Raw genomic sequence first — 12140 nt, 5'->3', positions numbered from 1 at the left:
AATATATTTAGAAATAATCAAAAATAACTACAAAACCATTTTTATAGCACATATTCAGAAATATTTAGGGCTAAGCTTTCATATACAGTCAATTGGCGTCTTGCGAGGTTGGCAATTTTTCGGTGGCGCTTTCTGTACCTTTACGCTACTACTGCCATTCGAGCCACATTCTGCCATTTCTCTAAAATTTGGCGATAATTTTTTTTCTTTTGGCGAAAGTGAATATATATCAGAGCTGTTCCGAAATATTTAGACTGTTAAAAAGGTAAAAATATGATATGTTCATAGACAAAAAGATACACTAAAAATATACAATAGAAAAGCTATTTTGAAATTTAAATGTATACAAATAACTCATTGTACCTACAGTCCCACACTTGTTTATCAACTCTGTATAATTTGATATGAAAATAAAATTCAGCTTGCTTCAAAATATTTCTTTGTAAACTATATTGGCTGTTTTTTCTCCTGGTGCCAAAACAAAAAGATTTTGTTTAAAGGTTTTCCTTGAAATAATTAAAATCGCAATTTTATAACTCCTTTTTTATATTATTTCAATAAAATAAAACCATCCGCAATAAATGCCCTACAAATGGTACAAATATCTCCAAAATCAGTTAATTTTTGGGGCATAATGAGTTTTGAATCGCTGTTTAAAATCAGACGAAAACAAAGAAATTTATCTCATATGCATATCACAGCTCATGCGCATGCGCAATTTGAAGTTTCGCACATGCGCGGATAAATGAATTAAGCATGCGCGAATCGTAGTAAGAAAATAATCAAATTCGCAATTATAAAACACTTTTTTCTTATTTTTATATGACTTCAATATACTAAAACATTCTCCAATAAATGCCCTACAAAATGGACCAAATATCTCTAATATTAGTTAACTATTTCTCAAGTTTTTTTGGATTAAACACACTGGCGCTTTTGGGGGACTTCATTTTATACTACGCATAGATGAAAATCGCTGGGAATTATCAACTACCATGCCCTAGGCTTTTCATCCTTATTTTTGAAGTGACCCTCGGGTGAACCAAATGGATGCATAAGGATATAAACTAAAATATGGAGAACAAAATCCAAAATAAATCCAAATCAAACAAAAAAATCTACTTGATTACTAAGAAAATTAAATAAAATTATTAAAAAATATTTCAAATTACAAAGGATAGAATTTCAAACGCAAAAACATTTATTAGCTACGACCTATATATATATACATATGATAAAAAATACCATTGATATTGAGGAAATAATATTTAAAAACGTAATAGTCTTAACTTTTTTTTTTTCTTCATCTAAAACGATCTATGGATTCAATTAAAGCCTTATTTTGAGACTATACCAGAGCTATTTTGGAGGAAGTATCTTATATATTTGGTTCAAATCTACTTTAGTGATGAGTTGAATTTATCGCTAATGTGATAACTCAAACATGCTATTTGAGTAATTCCATAGCTGATTAATATTGCATTGCCTTGTTGAGTTGTATTGTTCATTCTCGGATGCTAAAACTCTTCGTGCCTTTAATTCTTTTATGTTAAAAAAAAATCTTTTTTTTTGTCATTGAATTTTTTGAAAATATTTGGAGATTAACACCGATAGATAATCTTACTCGCATTTAATGATATTATATAAAATATTCGTCTTGTACGTCCTGGAACCTTTTTTTACCTCTTGAACTAGCTGTATTAGCAATCAATACGCAATTTTGAATTAAAATAAAATAGTACAATCAGAAGCAACACACACTCACATAAACGTGAAAAAAAAATTGTATGAAAAAGCATCTAAGGGGGCAAAAATCAAGGTCAAAGATTGGCAAAGATTTCCTAAAATACGCTTATTCTTCCGCGTCGTATCTCTTAGCGAGGTAGAATTGTCGGAAAGTGGTAGAGAATTCCTTTACCGTCCAACAAGCTCGCAGCTCCCAGAAAGATAGGATCTGGTCTGTAGACACTCCTAGCACCTCGGCAATCTTTGAACATCACCAAATCCGAAGACATTCATGGTCTGGGGCAGAAGTTGCGCAAGCTGCAAAACACACTTGATTTGGGGAGATAAGGGCATTAAATAAATCAAATCAAAAAGTATATCAGAGGTATATTCTAAAACGTGCTGTACTTCCGTAGGCCAAAGGCACTTTGGCAATATAAACTGGACGTTTCAAAAAATCTCCGTACCAGCTCATAAAGCCAAAAAGACATAAGAATTGGCGCAAGACGCATTTTCAGGACGTGATATCATCTGGAAAATGGCCACAATAATAGCCAGATATCAATCCCATGGATTACAGTGTATGGTCCGTTTTAGAGTCTAGAGCTCGCACTAAACCACACAAAAGTTTGGTCTCTCTAAAGCATTTGCTTCGGTGGGAATGTGATACATTAAAGGCAGAAGACTTGTGGAAGATTGCTGAAAATTTCAATACGCGTTTGCGCCTCTACATCACTGGCCAAAGACGGCCAATTTGAAACCAATTAAATTTATTTATTAGTAAAACTTTACTCTTATTATTATTCGACATATTTTGTTAATTTATTTATTTTTGATAGAGTTATATTAAAAATTGTTTGTCCGTGTTATTTTTTAATATTTATTGTTTGCCGCCTGCTCTATATTTATTTCATAATGCATACAATACAGCAGTTTTTATTTGAGGAAGTGTATGACTAAATTGCCTGAGCATGTTGAAAGGTAATAACAGATGAAATGAACTAAAACTATTGTTAGAGAAAAGAAAATAATCAGTGCGGAAAATAATTTTTTCTTTTCAACAGTAACAACTTGATTTCCCAATTTTGAATACTTTTTATTTCTCAAGATTAAAAATCAGATCAAATAATATTTAATCACACTACTCGCTTTAAAAAGTATGTCGTAATCAAAAATGTGTTTTATTTGTATCTAAATGCAATGAAACAGTGCAATAAACAGTTAACTCAATTGTTTTAATAAACATAATGGCATTCTATGAAAGATTACGCAACAATGCAACAACATATTTTAATATGCAGACGTCACTATATATTACTTCATTTTGAAATTTTAAAAGTATAGTTTTATTCAAAGCCATACGAAACAGTCAAGAAAGATCTACTGAAACACGTTTCAGTAAGTACCATTTTTGCGCTTGTTAAAAACTTTTGTATTCTATTTGTTAAGTGTTAAGCATCCAAAAAGCAACTGATTGAAACAAAATAAAACATAAGGTTCGAGTTAAAACATGGCATTCAGGAGATAGGAACTCCTAAATAAGATATATTATAGTTAACGATTAGTTCATTCTTAGGTATTTTATACTGGTAGAAGTTATAAATTTTAGGATTTGAATTGCATTCATCTCCATTTATGTTTACATTTAAAAACAACAATAAATTTAGGAGAAATGTAGCTTTCTTGTTTACTGGATATTCAACAATACCGTTGACAATTTTCTAAGTAGTTAATATAAAATTGTGTTTATACGTCTCTCTAATAAAAAATTTTTTTTCTAATAACAACCAGAAATGTAAAGGAACTGGTTTACTTATGTTTTGGCCAAAGTTATTTTAAATACAAAGTCAATTATAAACAAACCTGACTGTGTATTGGATTAAGGAAATGTCTCGCTCCATTTTCGATTCTTCATACACCGAATGTATAGGGAGTATCGTCATTGCTAAATGATTCGAACTTGAGATTTTGATGAATCTTCGCGTTTAAAACTTAATTGAGTTCGAAAAACACATTTTTAATATTAAGTCTGTCTTTCTGGGATACGATAATTACAAAATGCTTTGAGTTAGATAGATGAATTTTGATTTATGAAACCAAATTTGTAGAATTCTGTCAAATTTTGAGCGAAATACATTCTCAAGAATTCAGTGCGTCAGGCAAATCGACTGCAAGCGAATTCGGTAATTTCAAAATGAAGAGAGCTGACACAGATGAAATTCGGCGCACAGATTTAACATCTATAGCGTAGACACCTGTCAGATTCTGAGCGAATTCCAACAAGTGTTTGATCACTTGTCGGTCTGTACTTTCAGAAACATGTAAGCGTGGTAACTCAAAACCGCGATAACTTAAACATATCAAATTTGGCACGGAATATTGAGACTACAATTGTAGTTGTGTGCCAAATTTTGGTTTCATTTGGGTTGTAAAAATGTGCCTAAAACACAAATTCGATTTTTGGAGGCTATTAGCCACATGTTAAAGAATAATCTAAAAAATTCATGCAAGGATCATGTAAAAAGTGAGTAATAACACTCGATTCGGGATCTATATCTCTTAACTATTGTTTTTCAGTGTCAACTAAAGGATTTTTGGCTTTACCTAATGGAGCACGGCTTTATTTGAAAGTATTTCAAAGAGTGTTTGGAGAGACCTGCCTTGCTGAGTTTCTGGAAGGCTTAGATATGATTTAAATTATTAATTGTTCTATATTGTAGAACTGTAGAAGGGATTGAAATTGTTTCTTGTTCTACATTGGTAAAAAGTAGAAAGGATTTAAATGGTTTTTATTCTATACTAATAGAAATGTAGAGGGGATTTAAATTGTTTTTTTATTGTTAAAATTGTAGAGAAGATTTAAATTATTTCTTGTTGTATGTTACTAAAACTGTAGAGAGGAATGCCTTGCAATGTGTTTCCTTTTATAATAAAAAAATGGCATATCTTTACATTTTGCATCCTTAGGCAAGGTACAATATGAGGCCTTTCTTTTAATATATTAGTCAGATTTATTTTTTTTTATTTAGACGCATTTCAACTTAGCAACATTTTAAAGATTTATTTAAGCTAATTTATTATTTTAATAACATCGTAAAATTGCATTGTTCTTTTTTTTATTTCTATCCGTCTTTGGTGACCATCTGATATGCCGAGTTAATAATTTTTAAAATTTCAATTAATAAAGTTGTTTGATCTTAATTGCTTCTTCAACGAACTGTTTTTAAATTTTTAACTTTGATAGAAGTATAGCTATAAACAGCCTCTCTTTCGCCAATCTTATACTGCCCTGTTTATTATTCAATACATTTCATCCAAAATATTCACTTTCATTTGAAACATAAAAGTGCTTAAATTTCAACAAATATAAAAACATTCAGTTTAAATATTTCTTATCTTATCTCTTACAATCTTAAGCGTATTACAGAATATTTCTCCTATTTTCTGTAATAATTCAGAAGATTATTGAATAGAAAATTATTTGATTAAACAAAAATTTGATTTCCTTAGAATAAAAAAGCACTTTTTAAGCGGTAAGAATATTGATATATTTTTGTTCTGTCAATTACAACGCATTAAAGCTGCAGTGTTAAAAAAATGGGAAAGAGCGGCAGTGTTTTAAAAAGAAAGCACTTCAAAAATGTACTAAATCTTTCTTCGGAACGAAGTACTTCGGAACTTTAATAGTAACAACCTTCAAAAGGTGTATTAAAAGCATATTTTTAATAGAAACTTATTCATTGTAGAAAAATAAGCCGTAATTTCCTATCTTCATCATCACCATTAATAGAGAAATTTGGGGTAAAATATTTGTAGCAACAATAAAAAAGATTTATGTTTCTTTGTTATATTGAAATGCTATAAAATAATAGCTGAAAAATATGTTAAAAATTAATTTAAAATACTCAAAACCTCAGTAAAATAATATCACATATTTTTTTTAATTTTAAGAAAGAGGAAAAAATGTTTTTGTGTTGTAATATTTTCGGAAATTATTGCGGTAATTGGAACGTCAAAATTTCGCTTAATTTTTTAGTTAATTAAAATATTTAAATTTCTCCAAGACGCACATATCTAAATACCAAAGTATATCTGCCAAATTAGATACTTTAGGCATGCGTATTCAAAACACGCGTGCATATTCAGCTTTATTATTATTAGACATAGAGAAAAGATGAGTCACGATTGCTTGTAATCGTAATCTTACACACTAGTATTTAAGCAGACGCATAGTATTTAAAAATATTGTTAGCAAGTGAATGTAAGGAAACAGAGTACTGGCCAATTGCATTTCACCGAATATTAATATTGTCTTCACATTTTATAATTCATAAAAACAATATTTGTTGCAAATATATTCACAAATAATCTAATGACATTTTAATTCATGCGCCTACAATTTCCTACAATAGTACATATGCTCTTTATTGATAAATTAATAATTGTTTATACTCTTTATTGATAATTTAATAATTGTTTATGCTCTTTATTGATATTTTAATAATTATTTAAGTTATTAATATTTTAAAGGTTTAATATTTATGGAAATTATATTTATTTAGTTAATTTTTATATTATGAGTTTCCAATTACCTAAAATGCAATAAACTTTTTTTTATACACAAAACATTAAATATCTTATTAATTTGTATCATACTTTTAATATTAGAAATATTTATTCCAGATGCAAAATATAATTATTGCTTCTTAATGAAATATACTACCAAAAGTGGATTTCTGTTGGCAAAATTTTTTCACCTTACTCTACAGATAACTTTTTCAAAAGTTTCGAATTAGTTGTGACGCCATTTTATCTCCATTTTTTTCACACGACAGAGAAAAGATAGGGGAAAATAAAATTCATAAATTTAAACTGCTAAATTTTAAAACAGTGTTAACATGGAAATTTCAGATGACCTATAAAACGTGTTTCATACAACGGAAAAGTATTAAAGAAAGAAAATAAAAGTGTAGTAATACTGCATTCTATAAAATGTTAGTTTTCGTTTTTGGAAATACCGCAGCTAGTGAGTCATACATATTCTGAATGTACATCGTTTCCTCTATGATTGGCATAATAGACAAATCTCTTGCTCCTGTCTCTTCATAAACGAGAAATAATGCTTTGTGTAATAAGTTGATTAATAGCATCAAAGTATTTCGCCGAAACCTGCGCCAAAATGAAAATCATTCGCAAATTTTAAAATTATAAGGAAATTTCGAAATCATTCCGAAATTTGGAATTTATAAGGAAAATTTTGAAATCATTCCGAAATTTTGTGACTATAATTAAATAAAACAAAACTGAGACATAACTAAAATAGAGTAGTTTATTTTAATAATCATCAAATTACCGAAGCACATTTTTGTTGATTCACCAAACGGTGGATGCTTAGTTCGTAGAACTGAAATCAGTTTCGAACAATCTCCATGAATTTGCTTTTCAATTTAAAAAGGCGACAATTCAATGCCTTTTTCAAAAGAGCAAATATGTGAAAATACCACATTGGAAGAGAGCAACTATATGGTACGTGTTCTAACACTGTCCACCATAATTTCGTCAACTTTTTTATTGTGTGTATGTCCTTGAATTGTCATGAAGAAAATGTAAATATAAATGAAAATTATTTCGAAACATTGAGATTATAAAGGTCGATTAAATGAAAATGGAACAAGAGTCAGAGAGAAATGTTATATATATTTTTTAAAGCATAATCGCTAAAATTACCCAAACACTTGTTCCATTAGCGCATCAAGCTGTGGATAAGTAAAAATTATTTGACTGAGATTGAAATCAGTTGAACAGTGCCCATGATTTTGCTGTGGTGGCATTTGAATGCTTATTTTTTCAGAGTAACTAATATGCCAAAATGCCATAATGGGAATATATGGTGTGCACTCTAGCACTGTCCGCCATAATTTCGTCATCTTTTTTAGTTTGTGCATGTCCTTGCATTGTCATGAAGCAAATGTAAATACAAGTGAAAATAGTTTTTAAATATTGAAACTGTAGGGGGGGGAGTAAATCAAAATAGAAAAAGAGTCACAAAATGAAATAGCGTAGTTTTTTTTTAACAATCAATAAAATTACCAAAACTCTTATACCATTGATTCATAAAACTATGGATATTTAGTGCATAGAAGTTATTTGATTGAGAGTGAAACCACTCTCGAACAGTTGCCACGAATTTGCTATGGTGGCATTTCAATGCCTTTTTCTGAGGAACAAATATATTCAAGTACCAAAATGGAAAATAGGGAATATATGGTGGGTGCTCCAACACTGTCCACCAAAACTTCGTCAACTTGTTTAATGTGGGCTTATCCTTGCACCATCATGGACCAAAACCTGTTGAGAGAAGGAAAAAACGCTTGTGACAAACCTGGACTGCAGTTAACGACATTGAGTGTGCTTCTAATACTTTTTTTATTCCCCCATGCAATTTTCAAGACACAGTACTTTCTGTTAATAAAAAACCGTCAATAACATGACATTGCTATTCCATAGCGTAAAGCATATTGCAAACGTGTTTGAAATGCTAACCCATTGTCTACTGAACGACACTGTTGACCACCCACCAATGTAAATAACGTAAATTCGTGCGATTCCCTTAAGAAATTCTATTTCACGCAACAGAGATTATCTCTCTTATCTGCATCGTTATCCCTACCGTCCTTTTCCGTCATACTTGCATAAAAACGTGCCACTACTCCACTTTCATTTTATTCATCCTTATATTTCGTCGCATGCTGTTAGTGACTTCGATGAATAGTTCACTGAAACGCAGTCTCCAATCGTCATCTTATGTTAAAATTCAATAAGTTGCAAGGTTTATTTTTCTTCGAACTAGTTGGCTATACGGAATGATTGACATTGCTGCCGAAAGGGCGTACCCCACGCCTTTCGCCAATTCTCCTCTGCTGCCCCTGCTTCTGGTCTCTTTGGCCACACAAAGGAATGCGCCAATACCTGCGACTTCTTTCAGTGACGAGTATGACTACATCATTGGTAAGTGTACTGTTGCAGAATCAGAGTCCATGTGAATTTCTGAAATCAAATGAACTCCAATCAAAAATTGCGAATAATTTGAGTATTAAATAAAATGAAAATTTTATGATATTGGAAAGTGTCTGCTACTTGGTACATCTAATTTCCACTGTTTGCTATTTGTGAAATTAAGCGAAGAATAAATCGAATGCCCGGTTATCGATTACCGGGGTACTCGATTTATAGATAAGAAATATTTTTGAAATGTATTTGTCGAATAAGCAGCTGCCTAGGTCCGCTTGGTGAACGCAAGAATCCCGAAAGATTGAATAAAAACTTATTTAGCCTGATTAGGAAGGAACTAAAATTTTAAAATTTTTTAGACTAATTTTATTTTGTTATTATCTATAAATAATTCGAGTCATTAAAATTAAGTTTATTTTATTTCTCTTTGATTCTAATAAAATAAATAAGTTATATCTGCGTGTATGTGTGTGTGTGTTAGCACCCTATACGCTAGACCTTACACATAGAACTACCAACTCGGTGCATATTCACTTTGTAAAAAGTGTATTTGAAACATCGTTTGCTTTTTGAAATTTTAAGTTATTAAAAACTAAAAAAATTTTTGCTTTATTCCGCGATAACTTAAAAAAATATTACAGCACAAAAAGGATTTTTACATTATCTTAAAATTCCAAGATATATACATATCTTTTCAATGATATCTATTATTTTGTTGAATATTATATTTCCTATTTTTAATCAATTTTTAAATAATATTTTGAGCATGTTTTCCAAAAATATATCAAATAAAATAAAAATAAAATTTTACTTACAATAACATGTTACTTGTGCTTAAGAATAATCAGTTTTTAGGTAATGTTGCCATCACACAGATAAAAGCTCGGAGGAAAGGATTTTAAATGTATCAGATTTAAAATAAGTTTTTTCTCCGAGAAAGTTATCCGAGAGATAACGGTATTTTTTCTTTCAATCTTAAATCAATCTTTTAACAAATAATAGCTTATGTAAAATGCTCAGATAAAAGATAAAAATAATATCTTCAAATAATTCCATTCATTTTTTTAATACATTGAGATCTTCGTCAAGTAGACCAAAAATATAACCAATACGATTAAAATTAGTTTTTCAGACTGCAAACACATTACATTTTTTTTTGAATATTTATGAAAAAAATGGCAACCCTATTTGAAAAAACGATTTTTTACTTGGACTTAAAATATTTTTTGGATTTTAAATTGAATTATTATTTTTATTATATTAAATTAATCATTGAAATTTATTTATAGTAAATATTAATTAATAAAAATTAACGGTTATATTAAATTAAATTAAAATTTAATTGGATTGATGATACTTACTCTCACTATAGACTTTGAGAGTAAGAAAACTACAAAGAAATCAACTTTTTATTTTTATTAAACTTCTTTTCATCAATTATCTTGACCGAATCTAAATTTAGTCACACTACCTGTTAAGACGGATATTTTTCTAAAATTAGACGATGGAAATTAGATAACCCCAAATAATTTAAAAAGTTAACAAAAAAAATTATTCACTTAACTATGCAGTATAATGAAAGCATGCTTTCATGTGTAGTGGGTGCTGGCTCGGCTGGATCAACTCTGGCCTCTCGCTTGTCAGAAGAGCCTTGCGTAAGTGTGCTGCTGCTGGAAGCTGGTACGGCCAAACCGCCACTGCTGAATGATATTCCGAGTATAGCTAGATACTTCTGGCTCACAGACCTGGACTGGCAGTTCAAGACAGTGCCCCAGAAACACACAGGAGAAGCCCTCATTAACAGGGTATGTCATTTGTTATTTCTGTCTCAATTAATAATCTATAATATAATTGTCCAGCGCCGTCTGTAACGGTAGGTGGAGTTAAAAATATTCTAGTTTTTTTGGTTTGCATAAGTATCGAAGGATAAACTCCGTATTGGCGTCTAATAGTTCAGACAGTTTTTTTTAATGTTTAAATTGACTGGTGTATCAATAATAAACTTAAGCCAATAATAAACTTAAGTGCAAATAAACTTAAGCAAGCTTAAGTATAGCAAAAGTCAATGACCTGAAGTCTACAATTTCTTTATTATATTTATGTTCATTCATTAAGTTGTCACTTCACGGATCAAACTAAGGGTTATTGTTAACATTTTCATTCAACATTTGCTTTTTATTTTGCATTTGATACTGCATTTTTTTTTATGCAAATGAATATTTATTAGTTTTGATTTCAGTGTTCGTGAGCATTACGGAAGAAAAAATTTTAATGTCATTTAACATCCAAATTTAGATTATCTAAATTTAGACATCTCAAGTTACATTTATTATTTATCTAAATTTACATGTTAGTTACATCAAAAATGTACGGCAAATAATATATATATATATATATATATATATGAGTACAGCACATTGTTGCAAATGTGTTGTACTCATAACAAGTTTGCACATTGAACTACAATATGACCTAATGTTTACAAATTGCGTCATTGATAATTAGTCATAGTACTACTGTCCGCAGTTTAATTTTTTAAGTTTTGACAACATATGAGCTGGTAAAAATTTTATTCTGAAGAATTATTATTTATTACTTATGTATTACCAGCCCCTGGTAATCATCTTTTACCTAAAATATTAGCTAAATTAATTGTCAAAACCAAATTGCAAGTCCTCCAACCAGAAAAACTACGCTGAATTTGTCAATATTTATTTCATATGAAAGTGAGCTGCGCTAGGAAATGCCATAATTTATTTTTATGAATATATTTTTTATCACAATAAAAATGCAATAAAAGTATAAGTGCAATAATATAAGTCAAAGAAAATTATGGCATATTAAAATTATGCATATTTTAAATTTTACTAGCAGAATGGCGATGGATCATTCAGAACATTCAGTTATACTTTCAGTGGTAAAATTAACAAACTGACGACGAACATTTTAAAAATTTGTCTAGTTATTGATGTTCGGCCTCCCAGAAAATTTCATTATTAATATCTAGAAATAGAGAGGTAGGAGATACATGAACCCTAAAGATGTATATAAGAATCACGAGCATTCATACGAAATAAAAATTTTCGAAATCGGAAGCATAATTGTAGCTGGAGAACTGTCGAGTTTTCTCTGTCTCCTAGAAAATATACAGTGAAGCAGTATTTCTTCATCTCCAACATGGAGATTAGAGGAAGGCTGACAAACACATTTAACATCTGGAAATCACTTCGATATGAAATTAAAATTATCGAATCCGATTCGGTTTTTAGAACAACCGATTCTATTTCGGAATTTTCCCATAGAGAATGCAGAAGAAGAGGTTTCCAATCCTAGATGACATATCTAGACGCCATAAAATTTCAAGTGAAACAAAAATTGACAGAATCGAATTGGTGATTGGAGCA

At 30.0% G+C, this 12140-nt stretch overlaps 1 protein-coding gene across 1 annotated transcript in view; it reads left to right on the top strand.

Annotated features, from left to right (window-relative positions):
• Positions 1 to 3087: 3087 nt before the first annotated feature.
• The window catches only part of LOC129962767 (glucose dehydrogenase [FAD, quinone]-like), a 29179-nt gene continuing 20126 nt past the window's right edge, over positions 3088 to 12140 (top strand). Inside the window, exons 1-3 of the mRNA XM_056076763.1 lie at positions 3088 to 3123; positions 8576 to 8733; positions 10336 to 10541. Coding sequence (XP_055932738.1) covers positions 8589 to 8733; positions 10336 to 10541 — 351 coding nt within the window. The 5' untranslated portion in view covers positions 3088 to 3123; positions 8576 to 8588. The remainder of the gene's footprint in view (positions 3124 to 8575; positions 8734 to 10335; positions 10542 to 12140) is intronic.

The sequence above is a fragment of the Argiope bruennichi genome, chromosome 3 (assembly GCF_947563725.1).
Source record: "Argiope bruennichi chromosome 3, qqArgBrue1.1, whole genome shotgun sequence".
NCBI classification, from domain to species: Eukaryota; Metazoa; Arthropoda; class Arachnida; order Araneae; family Araneidae; genus Argiope; species Argiope bruennichi.
The sequence above is the reverse complement of the archived record's forward strand: the minus strand, read 5'-3'. Positions and strand labels throughout refer to the sequence as shown.